Here is a 24,730-nt window from a genome sequence, read left to right on the forward strand (position 1 = left end):
ATCTATGGTGTGCTGGATCCTTCTGATATTTTCACTGGCAAAACCTCCTTTGTATGGTGCAGTTGCAGACAGTTGATGCTTTCAGTTAAAAAGCATCTATTTATTTTATGCTATTGGTAGGTGTGGGTTTTTTTTTTTCCCCAGTGAATGTTAACATGCAACTCACTGCTTGGTAAATGTATATTTTAGAGGATGTTTGCTAAATCATTTGACACAAATAGATCTGTCACAAAAACAATTGCATTTCTTCATCCAGGAATTAAAAACTGTGGCAAATTTGCTCTAATTTGTTCATTGCAAAGAAATAGAATTGTACCTCCCTCAATTTCCCCATACACCTGTATATGAACAGGCATATCTATAACAGAATTACAGAATGGTGGGGGTAGGAAGGGGCCTCAAAAGATCATCTTGTCTAATATCCCTGCTAAAGCAAGCTCACCCAGAGCAGGTTGCACAGGACCTCAGTGTCTAGGTGGGTTTGGAATCTCTCCACAGAAGGAAACTCCACAACCTCTCGGGGCAGCCTGCTCCAGGAAACAAGTTTTTCCTCATGTTCATGTTCAGATGTTCCTGTGTTCCAGTTTGTGCCTGCTGCTTCTTGTCCTGTTGCTGGGCACCATTGAAAAAGAGTCTGACCCCAAAAGAATACAATAGTGGTCACTGGAGGAAAAAAATATTAAGAGAAAAAACCAATGACCTAATACAAGAAGGCCATTGCAGAATCCAAAGACACACTATACAATTAAAGAGGTTCATGAACTCAATAGGTGTTACTCAAGTAAGAGGCTACATTGTGCTAAGATATGTGCCAATCATAACAGTGAACATACAACCTTTAATACTTAAGAGGCAAACTGTTTCACCCCATAGCCACGTGCCACTTAAGACAGACTTCCAATTTTATGAAATACTGTTGGAAACAGATGAGATAATGAAGCACACACCGACGGCTGAAGCAGACGGAGAGCCTGTTTGAGGCACACCGGGAGTGACCTGGATTTGTCCTGGACTTCGCCGGAGGAGGGCTGCCACTGCCTTTGAACTGCCTGGCTTCAGGCTCCAGCCTTGCCACCGCGGCCCACCATCAGTGTGAGGGCGAGAAGCCCTCAGTGCGTAACAGGGGCTGAACACCCTGTTGTACCTGTAAGGATGGCAGGAGGCTGGCAACCTGAGGGTACCTTCGGCCTTGGCTTCTCCCCACAGATGCTGAGAGGCTTGGCCAGACCTGGGCCACCCCTCAGGCAGCAGCCATCGGGATGGCGGGATGGCGACCGAGCCTCACGCAGGCGGGCCCATGGCCGTTCCAGGAGGGAGGAAACAAGGCGGGAGGGTGGTGCGGGTAGCAAGTGGACGAGGGTCTCCCAGCCTGTGGGGCGAGTGGGAACCAAGAAGAGACCTTAGCTTCCTCGGCGTTGGCAGGCGCCCATGGGGCAGGGTGGCGTTGAGTGGACGGCGGAGCCGGTTGAGGGCTGAGGGAGAGGCACGAGGCGGGCTGCGAACCTGTGTGTGTGCGTGTCTCTGTGTGTATATGTGCGCGTGTGTGTGTCTCTCTGTGTATGTGTGTGTGTGTGTCTCTGTGTATGTGCGCGCGCGCCTGTGTGCCCCCGCCCTTCCCCCGCCACCGGCGGCCGGCTCTGCGCGGTGGGCTGGCGCTGGGGTATTTACGGTAAGGTGGACCCAGCGGTGGCAGCTCGGTGTCAGGTGATCGGCGCTGAGGAGCCGTTGCCGCCGCCCCGGGGAAGAAAATGCAAGATGGCCCAGCGGGGCTGTGAGGGGCTCCGCGGCGCCCCCTCCCTCCCCGCCCGCTGCCGCCGCCTCCTCCCCGGCTCGTAGGGCCGGCGGGAAGCGTTGAGGCCAACCCCGCCGCGCCAGAGCCCGTCCCTGGCGGGGGGCACCGAACCATGGGGCTCTGCTACAGCTTGCGCCCGCGGCTTTTCGGGGACGCCGGCGGCTCCATCTCCAGCACCGGCGCCGTCTCGGAGCCCGAAGCGCCGGCTGAGCCTCACGCCGCCCCGCAGCCACAGCCCCTCGGCGCCCCTCTCCGGCCCTGTGGTAAGCCCAGCGGGGAGGCGGACGGGCCGCCGCTGCTGCTGCAGAACGGCGGCGGTAACGGGGCCGCCCCCGAACGGCCGCCGTTGCCCAAGGCCGGTGGTCAAGGCGGCATGGGAAAGGCGGCGAGGCAGCAGGCGCTGCACCAGCCGTCGGCTCTGCAGAGACCCTGGGAGAAGCTGCGCCTAGAGGAGCGGGAGGCGGAGAAGGAGGCGAGGAAAGTCAGTAAGAGCATCGACCGGGCGCTTAAGGAGCAGAAGCGGGAGTACAAGCAGACGCACCGCCTGCTGCTGCTGGGTACGTGTGTGTGTATGCATGCGTGTGTATGGATCCCCGTGTGTCTGCAGGGCGTGTGCCGGGGCGGGCAGGTGCCCCTCGGGGCTCCCCGGCTTCCCCCGTTTTCTTTCGGCTCAATCCATCCCTTCTTTGTCTCCCCGCTGCGGCCCCCCTTCCTCCCCCTCCCCCCCCCGCCCTGCCCTCCGGGCTGCCTCCGTCCCCGGGCTCTCCCCCCAGACAGGTTTACACCTTCTTTTTCCTTCCTCCTCCCTCTTCTCCTCCCCCCGGCCTGGCCCTGGTTTTGCAATGGAGAAGACGCTCGGTGGTTGTCCTGCGAGCGACTCCACCCAGGCGGCCGTGCGGGAGCTTGCAGCTGGGGGAGCAGTGGGGGCTTCCCGGGAAGGGGACACCATCCCCCGGCTGAAGCTGGGGCGGGAGGGATTGCCTCGGTGAGATGTCTTAGCCCTCGAGCAACTCGGGAACCAACAAGAACACTACGCAAAATGGCCATGCATAAGATGTGCGTAGCCTGTCGATGATCCTTCCCAGCCATGTGTAACTGGGATGGTTTTAATGAGGAGCGGTAGCGGCTCTCAAATGAAGGGAGTGCTGATGAGCAATAGGCTGCTTACTTAAAGCAGCAGCGAGTGGTGTAAGGGGAGATAAGCGGGTGGAGGTATGTGTATTCTGCACAGGCATCGCCTCTACTACAGGATGCGTTCTTCAGCTGTTGGCTCTCAGATTATTATTTTTTGTTTTAGGGATGACTTCTTAGCTCTTGCCCCCTCTTCTCCGAGGTGCCACGACCAGTCTGCTATTGCCACTGCTCTTTCTAAGCATTAGTTAATAGTCCCCTCCAGAGGATTTGTACCAGCTGATACATTTACAGTATGAAAACCACAGGGGTATCTAATACAAGCATCTCATTTCCTGCAGGAAACAGAACAGTCATGCTGCAGGGATTTTTTTTTTTCCATGGCTTGAGCAGAGGGCTTATTTGGCCCCTTGGCTATGGTCATAAATCTCTGGTTTCTGTTAGTGTGAAGGTACTGATTTGTTCTTGTGCTGGCTTTGCGTGTTTTCATACAGTTACATGTTACGGAGCTTCGGTGGTTATCAGTGTGCATTCCACGTTTGTGGGAGCCTTGCATCTTTATAGAGCTGTGTTTCCATGTTGTTGGATTCCTTTATTCCTCTTGGTGGGTGAGGGGAGGAGAAAATATCAAATACAGCAGTCCACAAAAGGTATGAGCAATGTTTGGCAGACCTGTAGTGCTCCCATTCTAAAAAAACCTAATCATGGGCCTTACTTCCTATGAAATACCAGCCTGCAGGATACTGGTATGGCCAGTGAAAGGATTGAGAAAGGAGATGTAATTCTTACTCTGTGGAATTAATAGCAGTCTTTGTAAGAGAGTTTCATCTTGCAGTTGAACTGTTACACGATTTAACTCTCAAATTCTAATATTCCATAGATATCATCTTAAAAGGGTTTTCTTCCTGTAACCTCCAAAAGTGTTTTGTGACCAGTATGGCTTCAGGAAAGCAAAAATACTGGTTGATGGCCTTCCTCTAGAGAGCAATTCCTTGAACAATAGGATCCTACCAGATAGATACTGTGTGTGGTCTATAACATGAGTGGTTGTCATAGTAAACCAGAGCACCTGTTCAGAAACCATGCAATTTGAAAAATAAACTGTCTCCAGCCCTTGGCACTCTAAAAGAAACTCAACCCTCTGAAGGCTCTGCATTGAATTTTATATTAAATCTGTGTCATAATCAGAAAAGACTCTCTTGATCTCCATATTGAAGGGAGGAAACGCTGGATTATTGTTTCAGCCCTGGCAGATCGGGGCCTGACATAAATGTTTGATTTGGCTGCAGGGAGAGCTGCAGGTGCTTTGTGTTGCTGTTTGCAAAGAGGTGGAAATGCTGCTCTGGATAAAAGAAAAACGTTTATAATGGGGAAGGGTTTATTTGTCAGGGAAGGGGTAAAGCAAAATTGCATTGCACAAAGTAATCTTTTTAAGTCCTGCACTGAGGAAGAGACTTAAGATGTATGCACTAAGGTCTTTTAGAATAAAGAATATTATTAAAATGATATTTCATAGCGTTTCTGGTGGTGAATAACCCAATCCCTGTCCCTAAGGTCCTCCAGGAAGAGCGAACCTCAAAAGCGTACCTTTGCTAGAGAGAGGAGGGATATCTGTGTCGATCAACATGGAGGAAATGTCTGGCAGAGGGGAAATGGTGAATGCAGTGACAACAGAGCAGAGAATAAGCAAAAGTTGGTCAACAGCAGTTGGTGCTGGCTTTGTTTGTTTCTTTTTTTAAGTGCAAGTTTGTAAATAGTAGCTTCATTTGGGTTTGTCCTTGTACGTCTTGCACAGGAACTGGGGCAAGTTTAGAGGATATTATCGACATTTTAGAGGAAAAAGCAGTGTGTATTTTAAGGAGCTACTACTAGATATCAAAGGGTAAGCAAATAAATGCACTAGCACTTGAACACTAATAATCTCTAGAGTCGCTAAATAAGCAGTATATTAGCAGGGAAGCCTCTATAAATGCTTGAAAATGACCTTTGCTTGAAAGCACGCTAATTCTCCTTTTATTCAGTGAAATGAAAACTACCAGCATCCTGATGAGCTGTGCATGTAAGTTACCAAAAGATTACAGTCTCAAAGGCTTTTTTTTTTTTCTTTAGCTTCTCTTGGTAAATGTCCCTAACAACATGATCATGCCTGTCACTGCTTCCCCCCCTGCTAATGCCTTGTGCTGCACGTGACGTTTTGAGGCTTTTCGCTAACCTACATTCGTAAACACTTGATGTGTTTTGTCATAACCAGTAACTGTGAAGGGGGGTAAGCCCAGGAGATCAGCTCCGTGTGTGCCTCCCACATAAATAGGTGTATCTGTATCAGGTGGCTGCAACTGGGATGCGGGGGCTTGATGGGTGCCCTGGTATAACAGCAAACACCATTTGGGTTGCTTGGCTTGTTTTCTCTTCTGTAAGAGGGTGTATCCATATGAAATGGAAACTTGCTTTCCCCCACAATGGGCTGATGCTTGTTTAATGCCCGCTTTAGCAAAAGACAAAGGACTGGAAACTGTGAATTGATATTTGTGTGTGTGTGCTGTATTAGTTGTTTTTTCTTCTTCATTTCCCATGATTTTTATAAGTGAAACTGTTAATTGGGCCAGAATCCTTAGGATGCTTTTGACAACCTTGAGATCAGGATTTTTTTTAAGCATGCATATTTATTGCTCAGATTCCCAGGGCTTTGTCAGAATGTTGTAGCTTTGGATTCTGTCTTTTCTGTTTGCTCTTCTTGTTTTGGTGTTTGTTTGCAGGGTGTCTAGTTTTTTTTGTTGTTGTTTTGGGTGTGGGTTTGTTTTATTTTTTGTTTGGGTTTTTTGGTTGTTTTGGTTTCTTTTTTTCCCCAGAGTACTGCAAGGCTTTTCTAGCTGCTGATTTCCTAGAAGCTGTACAAACATGACAAATCACTTTATAGAAGCAATTTAAATTCTCATTTCCAGGCTCATATTTTAAACTATTTTGGGAGTAAGTGGAGTGAAGAGGGACTTTAAACAAAATGCAAACCATTGTGTTATAATTAAGGCTCTTGTTGAAATAAACCATAGATACTATTTTTTTTTTCTCTCCTGGATAGTTGTCTTCCAGCCTCTACCAACTCCTGTTTTGTGCTGTTCTTTTTTGTTTTGGTGGGTTGGTGGTTTGGTTTTTGACACCCACTCCCCCACCCCCAGTCATTTCCCCTGGCTTCTGATTGCTATCCTAACTTTGAAGCAAAGCTTATTTTTTTTGCACTTCCCTGTGAAACTGAAACTGAAAGTGCTGGTAGTAAAAGCTTTTGTCAAACTGAAAGTGATAGGGTTTGAAGGAGGAAAAGTGGAGATGGCAATTTTCTTCATTTATGAGGTGCTGTCACTGTTTACATGATATTTAAGTATTGGCTTGATAGTGAAATTCAGGTGTGCCCTGCCGAGCCTGCACCTGGAATATTGTGCCTAGTTCTGGGCCCTCAGTTCAAGAAGGGCAGGGAACTGCTTGAAAGAGCCCCATGCAGAGCCACAAAGATGATTAAGAGAGTGGATCATCTCCCTTATGAAGAAAGGCTGAGGGAGCTGAGTCTCATTATCATGGAGAAGAGGAGGCTGAGGGGTGACCTCATTCATGTTTATATAAAGGGTGAGTGTTGGGAGGATGGAGCCAAGCTTTTCTTAGTGATGTCCAATAATAGGACAGGGGGCAATGGGTGCAAGCTGGAGCATAGGAACATAAGGAAAAACTCTTTCACTATGAGTGTGACAGAGCACTGGAACAGGCTGCCCAGAGTAGTTTGTGGAGTCTCACCCTCTGGAGACATTCAAGACCCACCTGGATTTGTTCCTGTGTAACCTACTCTAGGTGATCCTGCTCCGGCAGGGGCATCGGACTAGATGATCTCTAGAGGTTCCTGCGAAGCCCTAATGTTCTGTGATAGAAAAGTATACACAGATAAAACACAGAGAAAGATGGTTCCTGAATTCATGGAAATCAAACCCAAAGATGCCTTGTCAAGCTTGGGGAGTTTTTAAGTAGTAGATCCCCGAAAGCTCAGAGGTGCATAACAAGAAAAATGCTTTACTATGGTTTTATTAACTGCATTGACTGTTAAAATTAACCTGTGGTGCAAAAGGGATTTCTGCTCTCACAGAGGCTTTTAGTTAGTCTAAAACTGCTGTTATTTATGCTGCATCAGCAAACCCTTATCACATTAACTCCAATTTTAAGTATTAAAACTAAATAATAAACCTTACTTGGGAGGGAAATACTTTAATACCTGGATTTAGTTTGGTTTGTGCTGGTACTTTCCCTGTGCCTGCTTAAAGCCCTGCTTGGAGTATTTTTCTGTTATCCCCAGAGATGATGTGCAGCCTGGTCCATACCTGAGCTCATTGTTACCACTTGTGTTCCAGGGTGTTGTATCCTCTTGTTACTTCCTATATCATAGTGGTATCATAGTATCATTCAGGGTTGGAAGGGACCACAAGGATCATCTAGTTCCAACCCCCCTGCCATGGGCACGGACACCCTACACTAGATCAGGCTGGACAGAGCCTCATCCAGCCTGGGTTTAAACACCTCCAGGGACGGGGCCTCGACCACCTCCCTGGACAACACATTCCAGGGTTTCACCACTCTCATGGGGAAGAACCTCCTCCTCACATCTAGCCTGAGTCTCCCCACCTCCAGCTTCATTCCATTCCCCCTAGTCCTATCACTACCTGAGATCTTGAGAAGTCCTTCCCCAGCCTTCCTGTAGGCCCCCTTCAGATACTGGAAGGCCACAATGAGGTCACCTGGGAGCCTTCTCTTCTGCAGACTGAACAACCCCAACTCCTTCAGTCTGTCCTCACAGGAGAGGTGCTCCAGCCCTCTGATCATCCTTGTGGCCCTTCTCTGCACACGTTCCAGCACCTCTACATCCCTCTTGTAATAGGGGCTCCAGAACTGGACACAGTACTCCAGGAGGGGTCTCAAAAGAGCAGAGTAGAGGGGGAGGATCACCTCCCTCGACCTGCTGGCCACACTTCTCCTGATGCAGCCCAGGATCTGATTGGCTTTGCGGGCTGCAAGTGCACACTGAGAGCTCCTGTTGAGCTTCTTGTCCACCAGCACCCCCAAGTCTCTCTCCTCAGGGCTGCTTTCCAGCCAGTCACTGCCCAGCCTGCATTTGTGCCTGGGATTGCCTCAACCCTGATGCAGGACCCTGCCCTTGCTCTTGTTGAACCTCATGATGTTGGCTTGTGCCCAGCTCTCCAGCCTGTCAAGGTCCCTCTGGATGGCCTCCCTTCCCTCCAGCGTGTCTGCTGCACCACACAGCTTGGTGTCATCAGCAAACTTGCTGAGGGTGCACTCAATGCCACTGTCCATGTCACCCACAAAGCTGTTGAACAAGACAGGTCCCAGGACTGATCCCTGAGGGACTCCGCTTGTCCCTGGCCTCCACTGGGACATGGAGCCATTGACAGCCACTCTTTGGGTGCAGCCATCAAGCCAGTTCCTTATCCATCTAGTGGTCCACCCAATATGTAGACCTATGTAAACGTATATGCAGACAAACCTTGTTGATTTGTACAGTCAGATGGCTCTAACATGTACATAATTTAGGAAAAAAATATTTTCAAGGTTTCGAGGTACTGGATTGCAAATACTGCCCGATATAATGAAGTTGATGAGTTTTGTGATTCTAATTCTTTGCATCAGTCATGTGTCTTTCCAAAACTCTCTGGTTTTGTAGTAACTTGTGTATCCCATTGAAGTGGGGTATTTCTTGCAGATGAGGAAGCCAGTCATCAGAAGTCACCAGAATGTGTTGGAATTAGTTCTTAACTTAGGTGACAGTTTTTCAAGTGTTATGAAAGTGATCCCTCAGTTACTCTGCAACTACCTGAAGGGAGGTTGTAGACAGGCGGATGATGGTCTCTTCTCCCAGGCACCCAGTACCAGAACAAGAGGACACAGTCTCAGGCTGTGCCAGGGGAGGTTCAGGTTGGATATTAGGAAGAAGTTCTATACAGAGAGAGTGATTGCCCATTGGAATGGGCTGCCCGGGGAGGTGGTGGAGTCGCTGTCATTGGAGGTGTTCAGGAGGAGACTTGATGGGGTGCTTGGTGCCATGGGTTAGCTGTTTGGGTGGGTTGGATTGGTTGATGGGTTGGATGCGATGATCTTGAAGGTCTCTTCCAACCTGGTTTGGTTTATTTATTTATGGTTTATTTATTTATTTTCTGGCTTGTATTAGAAATACTGTGTACTCAGCACTGGTGAGGCCACACTTGAATATCATGTCCCAATTTGAGCACCTCAGTACAAGAAAGAGATTGAGGTGCTGGAGCAAGTGTAGAGGAGGACAACAAAGCTGGTGAAGGACCTGGAGAATAAATCTTACAAAGAGCAACTTAAAGAGCTGGGGCTGTTTAGTTTGAAAAGGGGGCTGAGGGGAGACATTGTAAAGAGGTTGGTGCTGGTTTCTTCTCACAGTTAATTAGCCACAGAACAAGGGGGAATGGCCTCAAACTGCAGCAGGGTAGGTTTAGATTGGACATTAGGAAAACTTTTGTCACAGAGTTGTCAGATTGGATTGGGCTGCCCAAGGAGGTGGTTGAGTCAACACCCCTGAATGTGTTTAAAGGTCATTTAGATGTGTTTTTTTGGGATATGGTTTAGAGGTGAACTTTGTAGAGTAAGGTTATCCATTGGGCTCGATGATCCTGGGGGTCTTTCTCTTTTATATTCTGTATTTAACCAACTAATTGCATTTAGCCCACGTTTAGCTTTGTTAACTGATTTCTGTTCCTTGATTCTGCTTATTTCTAATCACTTAATATTTAAAGGGGGGTAAAAGAGTACTTTTTCTGGTTCTATTCCATGTGTTGGGTGCTGGGAGGCTGGAACTGCTGTGCGAAAGATGTGTTCTGCAAGCTTGTCCTTAGGCAATATGAACTTCAGTTATTAGACAAGTCATGTAAATTTGTGTCTACTCCACAAATGCTTGCTGTAACAGAGTGTGTTAATTAAATGCACTAATATTTTTGCCTTTTAAATCTCACGGTACCATTGTAACTTACCAACTGCAAAAATTTTAGTGTGTGTAAAACTTCTGGATTTGTACTTTTGTTTGTCCTTTCCCCATGTGCTTTTTTGTTGTTGTTGGTTTTCCCCCCACATCTCCATTTCTAACAAATACAGTTTGAAACTCTTCCCCCATTTCACCCCTTCCCACTGCCCAGCCCTGCACCCTTTGGCATTCCTCAGCTGAGTTTTACAAGTTTTTTTTTTCTTTATTTTTTTCATATCCCAAGATAATTGTGGAAATAATAATTATACTCAGGGAGGTTGTTTGCTGTTTGGGCATCTTTAATGCAGGGAAACTGCACAGTTTTGGGGAAACACATACTGGTTGGTTTTTTGGTGTCATGGCTTCCTTCAACTCAAGTCAGGTACCATTTGAGCTTAGAAAGTTGAATTAATTTGTAAAGAATTCTTTCCTCTTTTCTTTTTATCTAACAACTTTGCTGAGCGGTAGGAGAAACCCAGCCCTCCCTTTGCTTGCTGAGTTTAACTGATTTGAGATCCTGTTCTAGAACCATTTTGCTTTTTGCTGAATAACATAGAAATGGTTCTTCTTCATGGGCTTCTGAAAAATAGAGAAAATGGTGCAACTAACATAACAGAGCTATCACCCTCTGGTAGAAGGGATATAAACTTCTGAGTTGCCATTGTAAGCTGGAACACAGGAAGTTCCACCTCAACATGGTGAGAAACTTTCCTGTGAGGGTGACAGAGCACTGGAAGAGGCTGCCCAGAGAGGTTGTGGAGTCTCCTCTGGAGACTTTCAAAGCCTGCCTGAATGCATTCCTGCATTCCCCAGGGATCAGTGCTGGGCCCTGTGCTCTTTAACATCTTTATTGATGATCTGGATGAGGGCATTGAGTCCATCATCAGTAAATTTGCTGACGACACCAAGCTGGGGGCAGGAGTTGATCTGCTGGAGGGTAGAGAGGCTCTGCAGAGGGACCTCGACAGGCTGGACAGATGGGCAGAGTCCAAGGGCATGAGATTTAACACATCCAAGTGCCGGGTTCTGCACGTTGGCCACAACAACCCCATGCAGAGCTACAGACTGGGGTCAGAGTGGCTGGAGAGCAGCCAGGCAGAGAGGGACCTGGGGGTGCTGGTTGATGGTAGGCTGAACATGAGCCTGCAGTGTGCCCAGGCAGCCAAGAAGGCCAATGGCATCCTGGCCTGCATTAAGAACAGTGTGGCCAGCAGGAGCAGGGAGGTCATTCTGCCCCTGTACACTGCACTGGTTAAGCCACACCTCGAGTCCTGTGTCCAGTTCTGGGCCCCTCAGTTTAGGAAGGAGGTTGACTTGCTGGAATGAGTCCAGAGAAGGGAACACAAGCCCTATGAGGACTGAGGGAGCTGGGGCTGCTTAGCCTGGAGAAGAGGAGACTCAGGGGTGACCTTATTGCTCTCTACAACTACCTGAAGGGAGGTTGTAGACAGGCAGATGATGGTCTCTTCTCCCAGGCAGCCAGTACCAGAACAAGAGGACACAGTCTTATGCTGTGCCAGGGGAGGTTCAGGTTGGATGTTAGGAAGAAGTTCTATACAGAGAGAGTGATTGCCCATTGGAATGTGCTGCCCAAGGAGGTGGTGGAGTCACCGTCATTGGAGGTGTTCAGGAGGAGACTTGCTGGGGTGCTTGGTGCCATGGGTTAGCTGTTTGGGTGGGTTGGATTGGTTGATGGGTTGGACGCGATGATCTTGAAGGTCTCTTCCAACCTGGTTTGGTTTATTCTAAATAAAGGTTTAGTCTAAATAAATGACCTGCTCTAGGTGATCCTGCCAGTTGATGTCTGTAACATCAGGAATAACATCCTCACCTGTGCTGGAAGATGTTCACTGATAAGATCTCTTTAAAGTCAAACTTGAACTGCTTCTTCATAATTTAGTACTTCATTTTTTACATTTAAGTTGGAAGAATTATAAATTCCACTTGTAGTGCTAGGTTTCAAGAATAATCATAGAATTACTAGGGTTGGAAGGGACCTCAAGGACCATCCAGTTCCAACCCCCTTGCCATGGGCAGGGACACCTCACACTAGATCAGGTTGTGCAGAACCACATCCAACCCAGCCTTAAAAACCTCCAAGTAATGAGGCTTCCACCACCTCCCTGGGCAACCTCTTCCAGCATCTCCCCACCCTCATGGTGAGGAACTTCTTTCCAACATCCAATCTGAATCTACCCATTTCTATATTTGTTCCATCCCCCCTAGTTCTATCACTACCTGACACCCTGGAAAGTCCCTCACCAGCTTTCTTGTAGGCCCCTTGAAGATACTGGAAGGCCACAATAAGGTCTCCTCAGAGCCTTGTTCAGACTGAATAGCCCCAACTCTCTGTCTGTCTTCATAGGAGGGGTGCTCCGGTCCTTGGTTCAATGTTCAAAGGCAGATTGGATGGGGTCTTGAGGAGCCTGTGGTAGTAGGCAGTGTCCCTGTAACTAGATCTTTAAGATCCTTTCCAATCCAAACCATTCTATGATTTTTATTAGTGCATGCAGTGGACATAAGTAGCAGGCTGAAAAATACCTGTAATGAAAACTTGACAAAGTGAGCCCTCGCTTTCTGTGGGTATTGTTTCCCCACCCCCTTTTTTTTTTTAAATACAGATTTTTTTTATATGTGTGATGTACTTCGTATTTAATTTGTCACACGTGGCTTAAAATGGATAGAAGGAATTCTATATGCATGGCCACTGGAGTTCTTGTGAAACAGATTGACGTGAGAAGTCTGGGTGAGTTAAACCTGCCTTCAAGAGTATTCAGCCATATGTCATAGGCTAACAGCTTCATAAGAAGAGGGCAAGTCTAATGGATTCTGTAACAAGATGTTTTTTCTTCTCATCCTTTTCATCATTTGACCTACTGAACATTTGAATTACAGAAATAGATGTATGGTGTTATCTTCTGCCTATTCTCAGCTTGCTGTAATTGTCTAATTTACTCTCTAGGAGAGATACGGACAAGATATTAAGTGCTTCTAACATGTACCAGCCTTTGCAAAGGTGAACTTTTTTAATATAGAATTGGGCTGGAAAAGACCTTTAAGATCAAGTCCAACTGCTGACCCAGCACTGCCAAGCCCACTGCTAAACCGTGTCCCTCAGCATCACATTTATGTGGCTTTTGAATTCTTCCAGGGATGGGGACTCCACCACTTCCCTTGGCAGAGGGATAGAATTCCAACGCTGACCATCCTTGCAGTGAAGAAGTATCTCCTAATGTCCAACTTAAACTTCTCCTGGCACAACTTGAGGTTGTTGCTTCTTATCCTAACACTTGTTATTTGGGAGGAGATTCTGACCTCCCCACCTCTTTGAGACTTCCTTTCAGATAGTTGGAGAAAGCCAGAAGTTCTCCCCTCTGCCTCTTTTCCTCCAAGCTAAACAACCCCAGTTCCCTCAGCTGCTCTTCATAAGAGTTGCTCTCCAAACCCTTAACCAACTTCACTGTCTCCTCTGGAGTCTCTCCAGCACCTATGTTCTTATAGAAACTATAAACCTAGGATGCAGGAGAATAAATTTCTCGCAAGGACCTATGCAGAAATAAACAGCTCATCATCTGGAAAGGTATGGCTAAAGAGTTTGGGGTTCAGTCTTCTTTGCTTTCTAAATGACAGAATGCTGTGGAATGTATTTGTTTGTTAGGTGTCTGATTTCCCCTGCTCATTACAGTATCACTTAGGTTGGAAAGGACCTCGAGGATCATCGAGTCCAACCTATCAACACAGACCCCATGACTAGACCATGGCACCAAGTGCCACGTCCAATCTCCTCTTGAACGCCTCCAGGGTCGATGACTCAACCACCTCCCTGGGCAACCCGTTCCAATGCCGAACGACTCGCTCGGTGAAGAACTTCCTCACCTCGAGTCTAAACCTCCCCTGGCGCAGCTTGAGACTGTGTCCCCTTGTTCTGGTGCTGGTTGCCTGGGAGAAGAGACCAACCCCTTCCTGGCTACAACCATCTTTCAGGTAGTTGTAGAGGGCAATGAGGTCACCCCTGAGCCTCCTCTTCTCCAGGCTAAACAATCCCAGCTCCCTCTTAATTAAAGCAACCAATATTAAAAAATGAGGAAGACGATCCTTGATGTGAACCTGCAAAGTTTTTCTGCTTCAGCTGTGCTAAAGAGCCTTGTAGTATCCCACAAGTATACTACCATGATGTGTAATTCTGTGCAACCTAGTCCTGTATAAACAAGCAGTAAAACTACATTCAGGATCAGCTATAACTTAAGATGAATTTCAGATCCTTTTATTCATTGGGTCTACTGATAGTGTTGATGCAGAACATTAGCAGTTCAAACTGTTTTATAGCTTGAAAATATTCCTGTGAAGGAACACAGATGGCAACTCTAGAATATTAACTCTAGTTCAGCCTAAATAGTTGATCTTCCTTTGATTGAACATTTTGAAAGAAAAATGGAAATCTCAAATTCCTCAGAGATTATTTTCTCGCACTTTGAGAAGGGTGTGGAAAACAACCAACCAACAAACCTTTCTTCTTTGAAGTACATTCTGATGGCTTTGATTTGTTTAACAGACCTGAACTTCAAATTCATCTTGATCTGGTCTGCGCCACAGATAAGTAGTGCTGGGAGAGGAGCTCAAGGTCTTGGCACTTGGAGAAAGACTGCTAACAGACTGCTTTTAAATAAGTACCATGTGGTTTTACCTTGTAATAAATACGCTGTTCCTCTTACTTTTGAGAATATTATAAACATTGCTGTGTTTTCTGCAACTCTTCAGTGCTCTAAAAGCATTTAATTTCGCTTCATGGAAGACTGAAACGAGCAACGGAGTTGTGCTTGGGTTAGTGCTTCCTTATACCTTGCTTTCCGATCAGGAGCCATAGCAATCCCTCTTATGTTTCCATGAGTTTCCAGGAGCACCTGGAGTGTGTAAGTCCCAAGTTCTATTGCTGCTCTCCCAGGTTTCCTGGTTCTACTTAATGTGACATCTGGATTCACAAGCTTGTTTGTTCAGCAGCGTCTTTCCAACTTGATTGTTATTGGAACAGCCCAGTTGGGAGTGGAGGTGGGGTTTATTTTGTTTTAAATGGGGAAACTAGATTTGGGGGGGCAACATTCACTACTAGACCCTTTCCCCACTTCATATAGAGAAGTGAGGAAGTTGACTTGGTGTGGGGAGAGGAGGGTGGGGGGAAATACCTACAGTGGTGTTTGGCTTGTGTCTCTGGGGGGATCTGGACAAAATCAGGCAGTGTGCTGGTGTGAACCTCATGAGATTCAGCAAGGTCAAGTGCAAAGTCCTTCACCTGGTTTGGGGCAATCCTCACTGTCAACACAAGCTGGGGGATGAAGGAATCAAGAGTCCTGTGGAGAAGGTACTGGTAGATGACAAGTTAGACATGAGTCAGCAATATGTGCTTACAGCCATGTTGTAGCCAGCTGTATCCTGGGCCCCATTTAAAGCAGTGCAGGCAGCAGGTGAAGCAAAATGATTCTGTTCCTTGACTCCACTGCCTTGAGATCCCACCTCCAGTGCTGTATCCAGCTCTGGGGTCCTTAGTATATAGACCTGTTGGAGTGAGGATGGGCTAAGAGTTGAGGTTCATCCTGGAGAAGAGAAGGCTCCAGGAAGACCTTAGATCAGCCTTTTAGTACTTGAAGGGGTCAGTAATAAAGATGGGGCAGACTTTTTAGCAGGGCCTGTTGTGACAGGACAAGAGGTGATGGGTTTAAACTAAAATATGGTGTACACAGGCTAGATAGAAGGAAGACATGTTTTACCATGAGGGTGGTGAGACTCGGGAACAAGTTGCCCAGAGAGGTCGCAGAAGCCCTAAGTTAGGCTGATAAAGGCATTAGTATTCATAACTGCTTCATCAGCCTGCAACAAGCAATCAGGTAGTGGAGCAAATTTTAGACTTTGAGTAAGTAGACTGAAAGTCCAGAAGTGATCAGTAAGGTTTTTCCATTTGTCTTTTGAGTAACCAAGAAATCATTGTACTTCCCAGTAGTGTCCATGCTCTAAATTAATAAGTTGCTTGAATTTTAATATGACCCTTGCTAAAGTAGTATCTATATGGAGTGTTCAAGCAGTGGCATCATTTGGGGTCATGTCTCAGTTCTGAACATGACACACTCTGTCCTACCCACCAGCTTCAGTTTCTACTTGGTTGGAATTTATTTTACAGATGTACTTACTCCATTCCTTGGAAGAAAACAGGCTGGATAATATTCATTGAAAACTAACTGTGCTTTCCACCTATTCCTTCTGTCTGAACTGGGTTTCCAACATCTTAAAAGTGGCTGATGCCAGATTCTGGTGGTGGTGGTGGTGTTTATTTTCTAGAGGAAATACTTGGTTAATTTTTGGTTTTCACTTGGTTCATCAGACAACTCAGAATTACCATGTATTCCAATCATCCTGAAACAGGCTTATAGAAATCTTTGTACTCTGCTTTAGCTGCTTCTGGAGGTATCACCTTCCAGTGGATCACTGAAGAGTGTTATTTGTACCACTCCTATCAGAGAGGTGCTCTTCTCTAACGTTACTGCTCCTCCACAATTCAGTCTTTTGGGTGTTTTTCACAAGGATACCTTTAATCAGTAACTAAAAGTTTAGTGATCTTGTGAGGAGGAGGTACTAGCAATACTACAACTAGTTGGTGATTCACAATTAGTTCTTCAAATCCATCTATCAGCTGATCTGATGCCTGATCCACTTAAAATCTGCTGTACTGATCACTTGCAGAATTACCACCAAGTATACATTGCTTATTTATAACATCATGTATACTGCTTATTTATAACATCAAATATCTTACATTGACATACATTGACATTGTTATCAATACCTCTTAACTACTTATTTTTAATTAAGCAAATAACTTATTGCTGATTGACTTTAGGTGATGGATACCAGTCCTGTGCTTGATGGAACAAGTTGCTTCTCACACTGTGTGTAACCTATAGAACAGGATATCGCAGCTGAAAAAACAGTTCTGAAGCCTTGAGGTTATTTCATAGAGTAGTAGAGTAAATGTGATTCTTTATGCCATTATCTCTGGTAATTTGGAGGACAGGTTCTGATTCTCTCCTCTAAGGAATTCACCTGGAAATGTTAAGAAAATAATTTTTTAGATGATATGGAATCATTTTTGAGTGGGAAGGATCTTTAAGATCATCAGGTTGAACTGTTAACCTAGCACTGCTAGGTCATCACTAAACCATGTCCTTCAGCACCTTATTCATATACCTCTAAGGATGGAACTCCACCACTGCCCTGGGCAGCCAGTTCCAGGGCTTGCCAACCCTCTCACAGAAGAAATTTTTCCTACTGTCCATCCTAATGCTTCCCTGGTACAAGTTGAGTCCCTTCCCTCTTGTCTCATTGCTTGTTACTTGGGAGACCCTCAACTCACTCCAGCCTCCTTTTTTTTCAGCTAGTTGTAGATCACCTTGTGAAGAGAGAGGGCAAGAACCTATATTTAAAGAATCAGTTGTGCTGACAGACACAGCATTGTTTGCTGTTACTGTTTGAAGTTAAAGAACATAAACTGACATTTCTGGTGGGTGTTTTCATTAAACAATCAGGCTGGTCTGACATGGTCTAGGAGAGCATGGTGCTATTATGATTTCTAGCAAAACAAACAATTTTATTAACCTGAGACAATATTTTGGAAACAGTGTTTTGCCTGGTCCATTCCATCTCCATAGTCTGTTTTTAGGATGCTTTAAACTGCCACCTTCCCTGTCCTTCTGTTTAAAGAGAGACATGCTGCTTATTTAAATTGATCCTTTCAGCAAACGGAAAATGCTTTATCAAGATGAAGTATTAAGCCAATAGAATATTTACTGCTGCTACAGGCTGTGGCAGCTGGATGGGAACAATTTGGAACACTCAACTACCACAATCAGTAGGGTTTGATTTTTTTTTTTTTTTTTTTTTTTTTAACAGTACTTAAACTGCCCACTACAGATGTAAAGGTCAGGTATCTCCAGAGTGAAGGAAAGCTGTTCAAACTTTCTTTGATTCTATGACCTATAAGCATATACAACAATGGCTTAGATTAGAAGAGACCTTAGAGGTCACCTATGCCAACCTCCCTGCCATGGGCTTGGATGCCTCTCAACTAGACTTGGTTGCTCAAGGCCTCATTCAACCTGACCTTGAACACCTCCAGGGAGGGGGCATCCACAGCCTTTGGGCAACCTGTTCCAGAGTCTCACCACCCTCATACTGAAGAACTTTTTCCTGAGATCTGGTCTAAACCTGTTCTCCCTGAGCTTCAAACCATTTGCCCTTGTCCTATCACTAGACACCCTTATGAAAAGTCCCTCTCCAACCTTCTTGTAGCTTCCCTTCAGGTATTGGAAAGCAGCTATAAGGTCTCCCTGGAATCCTCTCTTCTCTAGACTGAACAACCACAGCTCCTTCAACCTATTCTCATAGCAGAGGTGCTCCAGTCCTTGGCTCATCTTTGTGGCCTTCCTCTGGACTTGCTCCGCCAGTTCTATCCCCTTCCTACGATAGGGAGACCAGAGCCAGGTGCAGTATTTGAGGTGGGATCTCACAAGAGATTCTCTCGCCCTACCGGACACGTTCCTCCTGATGAAGCCCAGGGTATGGTTTGCCTTCTGGGCTTCATGAGCACACTGCTGGCTTATGCTGAGGTTTTCATCAGCTGACACCTCCAACATTGATCATGTGTCTTTGATTCCATGACTGTGCTTCCTTTCTACATTCCTCACAGGTCCATGCCCACCTTACAGTATATACAGTATAGAACAAAATACAGCAACTAAATAGAAACATAGAATCATTTAGGTTTAAAAAGAACTTGAAGATCATTAAGTCCAACTATAAAAGACAGGTTGACTATGTGTCATCTTCATTTTTAATGTGGAATAATTCCTGAACTGTATATGGAAGTCTTTAGTGTTCTGTCTGGGTTTTTCTAAGGAGTGACCCATCCATATGTTTCCTGTGGTATAGATGGAAAGATCTAGGTAGGAGCAGAACACTTAGACTTGCACATCTAGATTTTAATTATCAATTCAGATGCCTACAGCCTAGCCTCCTTTTAAAATTATTTTAGGGAGCTGGTACAAAGATCTGTTACCTCTGGTGTCCAAATTACTATGTTCATGTCTACTAGAATTTCTGAAAACTGCCTCTCAAATTAACTGCTGTTGGGAGTGTGGAAATTTTACTATCTGTATAGGTACAAGTTGGGGGCTCACATGCTGGAAGGCAGCTCTGTGGAAACAGTCCTGGGAGTCCCAGTAGATAACAGGATGACCATGAACCAGAAATGTGCCCTTGTGGTCAAAGGTATCCTGGGATGCATCAGGAGGAGTGTGGCAAGCAGGTTGAGGGAGGTTCTCCTCCCTCTCTACTCAGCCCTGGTGAGGCTTCATCTGGAATGCTGTGTTCAGTTTTGGGCTCTCCAGTTCAATAAGGAGAGGGAACTGCTTGAGAGGGTACAGCAGAGGGCTACAAAGATGAATAGGGGACTAGATCATCTGCCTTACAAAGAAAGGCTGAGGGAATTTGGGCTTTTTAGCCAAGAGAGGAGACTGAGGGGGGATCTTATGGTTTCTTATAAATACTTAAAGGATACTTAAAATGCCAAGAGGATGGGGCCAAACTCCACCTTGCTCCAGCCTCCTTTCAGGGAGTTACATGGAGCAAGAAGGTCTCTTTTCAGCATCTTTTTCTCCAGGTTAAACCACCCCTGTTCCCTCAGCTGCTCCTAAGATCTGTTCTGTAGACTCTTCATCAGCTTTGTTGCTTTTCTCTGGACCCACCCCAGCACCTCAATGTCCTTTTTGTAGTAAGAGCCCTATAAGGTATGGTCACCTGTGCTGAACACAGGAGGACAATTGTATCCTTTGTTGTAAAAGCTGTCAGAATGGATTACACTGCAGATTTTGGTAACAGAAGTGTACCCATCTGAATAGCATTTGCTTATTTTTTTGCTCCCAAAGCTGATGGGAGTCTGTTACTGCACCAAGCAGAGGTCTTTGAACCTAGACAAATGGACATGTGTTGCTGTGAGGGAAAACTTTGTCCCTGCTCCTCACTGCTAATGCATATCAAGAATGCCTGGAAGAAAAAATGTGCTGTAATTTACATCCATTGGCCCTTGTCCTATCACAGGGCATAAGTGAGAAGAGGTTGTCTCTTCCTTCTTGACACCCAGCCCTCATATATTTATGTTTATTAGATCCCCTCTTAGTCATCTTCTCTCCAGACTGCAAAGCCCCAGGCCTCTCAGCCTTTCCTCATAAGGCAATGCTCCAGTCCCTTAATCATCCTTGTAGCCTTCCATTGAGCTCTCAAGTAGATCTCTGTCCCTCTCAGGCACGTCATGTCCTTGACTACTACAAGTTTGTGTCTATCACCATACTAACACTACAGATAGTGTTCTTATGCAGGCTTAGTCTTCTGCCAGAAGCTGTTAATAATTATTCTTTACTAGTGTAGAAAAAACTACAGCTGAATAATTAAAAATGTATCATCCTGATCATCCATAAAATTACTAGTGCATTGTTCTTCTGATTTTAAAAAAACAAACAAAACAACAGAGGGAGAGGGGGGGGAAAACCCAACAACCAAAAAACGCACCACAACTAAATATGATAGTGTAGATGAGGCAGGAGGAGTGAGTGGTGTGTGGAATCTCTGCTGCAGGCTCTGCTTCGCACATCTTAGCCAGTTTGGAGAGTTTTCCTGCTTGACTTGTTGCAGACATCTCATCCTTTCAAGGCTTTCAGAGGGCACTGGGAGCTATAGTCTGAAATGGGGTAACAAATACAGAAGTGGGAGTGACCAGAGAAAGGTTTGCAATTGAGTGTTACTCTTCACTGCTTTCATGATGAGTTCGTGTATACCTTGCACTATATCTCTTATCCTCGTGGTGGCAGCAAATCCTAAGAGAAAAGAAACTTCATCTAGTGCAAACGGGCTGCATTTTGATTACAGTTAAAAAGAACCTATTTATATTTTCAGCTGTTGTTTCCAGTAGGGCAGCTCCAAAACAGAAGGTCAGCTTTTGCTGCTGAACTTCATCATCTGTGACCTTAGTTTGTATGAACTGCTGAGATCCATTTAGTTGGGAGAAATGCTTTCTCTTCTCCTTCCTACCTCTACACCAGCAGGTAAAGGTAGAATTAGTGAAGATCCTTAACTGCTGAGAGAACTTGTGTGGCAGAGTTAGTTTCAGTTGTTCAACTATTGTTGGTTTGTGGGCTTGTTAATTAACCACAGCACAGTTACCAGGGCCTAGAAATCAGGGTCTGTCTGACGGGTGATAGTTGGAAGCAGAGAGATAGTGCCAGCTCGAATGGTCAGTAGTGGCAAAACTGTTGTCAAGTTTTATAGTGTCAGCCTGGAATCCAGTGAAACCTCTTAACACAAGGCAAAGAAAGAAATACTGTATCTGAATAATGATGTACTGATAACTCAGTAACTGGAAAGACAAATCATGAGTGCATTAGAAAGTTGGGTGCAGATTTAATTGAAGAAGGGAGATTGAACTACTTTGAAGTATCCAAAATGCCTTCTCCAAAGTAGCAACACTTGGCTTAATCACAAATTCCTTACCTTAGTGTCATTCTTTCATATGTGAAGGAACAGTTACTTCAACCTAACAGAGGTGATTTGTAACCCAGCACAAGGATGGGTTCATGTCATGTCATCTTCCTGCCCTCAGAATCTCACATCAATTTCTTGTGTCACTCTTTCCCTGCCCAAATTTGTCAGGTGTTTGTTCTGGCTGTCCTCTGTTTCACTGGCATAATGTGAAGATCTCATCATGTATCATGAGATGTGATACAATTATGATATGAAGCCAATACTGTTGAAGTTCATGAAATCCCAAGAAGGGATAAGATAGGAAAGCAAAGAGTAGATCCTGTGGAAAACATAAATACAAATCTCTGCACAGCTTTCTCAGGACTGCTTCTGGTATCTGAACATTACTTGGTTAAGACTAGTTCAGGTGTCCCTCACTCAGGTAAGGATGAAAATACAGTCTGTCCCTGCACTGTATTCCAGTTAGAAGGCTAAAGAGGTGGAAAATTGAGTAAAAATATTTCTATGGGATTATTTCCACTATCTCAAAAGCAAACTAAAAGGCCAATGTAATGGCTCTACCTTCCTGAGCTGCTTAGGACAAAATGTGTTTAAAAAGTAATAACAACTGATGGGATAAACCAGTGTGCCTCTAGACATCTGCATTTTGCCTTTGAGGATTTGAAGTCTTTTTTTTCCAAGTAAATTGGAGAGCTCAAGATACAACCAGTTATAGGACCACGATAAATTGTTACTGTGGAGAGTCAAGAGCAGGAGTTTCTTTACTTCTCATTCTGTAGAGAGCATTCAAATACTACTGGGAAAAAGAACTCTGTGTTCTCATATTCATGTTGGTCTTGCAAGGTGCATGCATCAAAACTAACTCAACTGAAACAAGGAATGTTCTTTCTGGTAGGAGATAACTCATACGTGAGCTCAACCCAATGCATCCTGAAGAGGACAAGCTGATGTATGCAGCTTCTCAGTCATGCAAGTTTTAAGATCAAACCCAGCAATTCTCCCCAAAATCACAGTCTTGGATCTTAAAAACTACAGTGTTACTCAACAACTGGCAGATCTCCATTCCTTTGGCATAGTCTTTATTTTGCCTTCTTGTCACCATTTCATTCAAGGGGATTTTGAAGTTTGATAAGCCTTGGTTTATGTTGTTAAATGTGGTAGAGTTATGAAGTTCCATTCCCCAAATCACTACTTGTATTGTGAGTGTTAATTATGGGATTGCCCTTTCATATAAATATAGCACAGTTGTCTGACCTTCCCTGCTGAAAAAGCACTATTTGATGCAGAGTGGTTATGGAATGGAGAACAAATAAAGTCCTTTTTCTTTCTTGGTGATTGAAATGGATCTTCTTTTCCTTTGTTCATCCTGTTAATTATATAGCATAAAGGGGACTTGTGGGAAGAGAGCTTACATTGGACCCATCAGTATAGTTAGAAATGGGCAAACTATTGTGTACATAAGGTTTTGTCTCTTATGGTCAGACCATCACTTTCTTTCTACAGCCCAATGGATTGCAAAAGCTGAACCACCTTTTAAAGAATGCAAGAAAGTTGCTTCACCCCACCCCAATCCCCTCTGGCCCTGTATGATCAGGAAAGGGAAAATGATTTGATTATTTGGGATCTTTTTTTCCTTATGCCAGCACCAGAACAAGTGGACAGAGTCTCAAGCTGCACCAGGGGAGGTTTTGGCTGGATGTTAGGAAGAAGTTTTTCATAGAAAGAGAGATTTGCCATTGGAATGTGCTGCCCAGGGAGGTAGTGGAGTCACCATCACTGGAGGTGTTTAAGAAGAGACTGGATGGGGTGCTTGGTGCCATGGTTTAGTTGATTAGATGGTTGGGCGATAGGTTGGACTCCATCTCAAAGGTCTTTTCCAACCTGGTTAATTCTAATTCTTTGTTTTGCTGAGGGTTTTGAAAAGGTCCTACCTGAAAGACAACCTAAATTTGCACTTAAGAATAGATCCGGTAATAGAATATGCCCTGGCCAAGGACTGTCTGACATGCAGTGTCTGAGATGGAAAATTCAGAGGGAAAATGGACAAGAGGTAGGAATACAGAAAAGTAATTACTTCCTCGAATTTTGGGAGAACTGCCTTCTCCATAAAGCATCTCAGTACACATCAATGGTTGTCTGCATCTAAAAGGTGGACATCAAGAGGATGGGGCCAGTCTTCTTTTGGTGGGGCCCAGCAACAGGACAAGGTGCAGTGGGCACAAACTGGAGCATAGGAGGTTCCACCTGAATGCAAGGAAAAACTTTCCAGTGAGGGTGCCAGAGCATTGGAACAGGCTGCCCAGAGAGGTGGTGGAGTCTCCTCTGGAGAAATTCCAAACCTGCTTGGACATGACCCTGTGCAACCTGTTCTGGGTGACCCTGTTTTATCAGGGCGATGGGATTAAATGATCTCTAAGTCCTGTCCAACCTTCACCATGCTGTGATTCTGTGAGTTGTTATAGTGTGTAACTTGTGAAGAAGAGGCTCCTTCTTTGTAGTTGTTGGGGAAGGGGATGGTGTACACTCATGAGTACTGTGGGGACACTGAAGCTAGACCAGCACTCCACGTTTGCCATATTGTGGATGTTTGCATGCATGGTTGATGTTGCATGTGAAGCCAAAAGGTGCAGAAACTAAGATGGAATTGCTGCAGTCACTTACACATTCTATATGGTCTTTGGAAACTGTATGCAGAGAACTGATGGGCCACTTTTCCACAAAGTAATGTACTTCTATTGACTAGATTGCATCAAAATGTGACTTTATTGCCCTCTTATTTTAAGTCTGTGCAACATATGGAACTGCTGATTGTTGGATGACTCTTTGTAATAGGGATCATATCAGAAATAATTCCCAAGTTCAGTAGGTGTGTGCTACACAAAGAGCAACTGCTTAGGAAACAGGCTGGTTGCTTCATCTGTTATGTACTTTGCATTTTAAACTTTGTGGTTTCCAAACCACAATGTTTCAGTGGTATTGGCAGCATTCAAAGGCTTAGTATTGCTTTCAGGTGGAGTCAAGAAGATGTCTGTACAAGATGTTGGCAAGTGAGACAGGCAAGATTCATTTTCCAGACTTGGTAAACAAATCCATATTGATTGGTTTACCATAGTATGTCCTCCACCACTGACAGAGTTTGTTAGCAAAGAGTTAAGGGCAAATCCAGTGATTCCTCACTTGGTTACTATATAACAAAGCAA

The 24,730-nt window shown here is 45.1% G+C and overlaps 1 protein-coding gene across 1 annotated transcript in view; it reads left to right on the top strand.

Annotated features, from left to right (window-relative positions):
* The first annotated feature begins 1,768 nt into the window (after window positions 1-1,768).
* Window positions 1,769-24,730, top strand: part of GNAL (G protein subunit alpha L) — a 255,958-nt gene continuing 232,996 nt past the window's right edge. Inside the window, exon 1 of the mRNA XM_068147622.1 lies at window positions 1,769-2,349. Within this exon, the coding sequence (XP_068003723.1) occupies window positions 1,905-2,349 (445 nt within the window). The 5' untranslated portion in view covers window positions 1,769-1,904. The remainder of the gene's footprint in view (window positions 2,350-24,730) is intronic.

Source organism: Melanerpes formicivorus, unplaced genomic scaffold (genome assembly GCF_026170545.1).
Source record: "Melanerpes formicivorus ecotype bairdi unplaced genomic scaffold, bMelFor1.0.p_v2 SCAF_15, whole genome shotgun sequence".
NCBI classification, from domain to species: domain Eukaryota; kingdom Metazoa; phylum Chordata; class Aves; order Piciformes; family Picidae; genus Melanerpes; species Melanerpes formicivorus.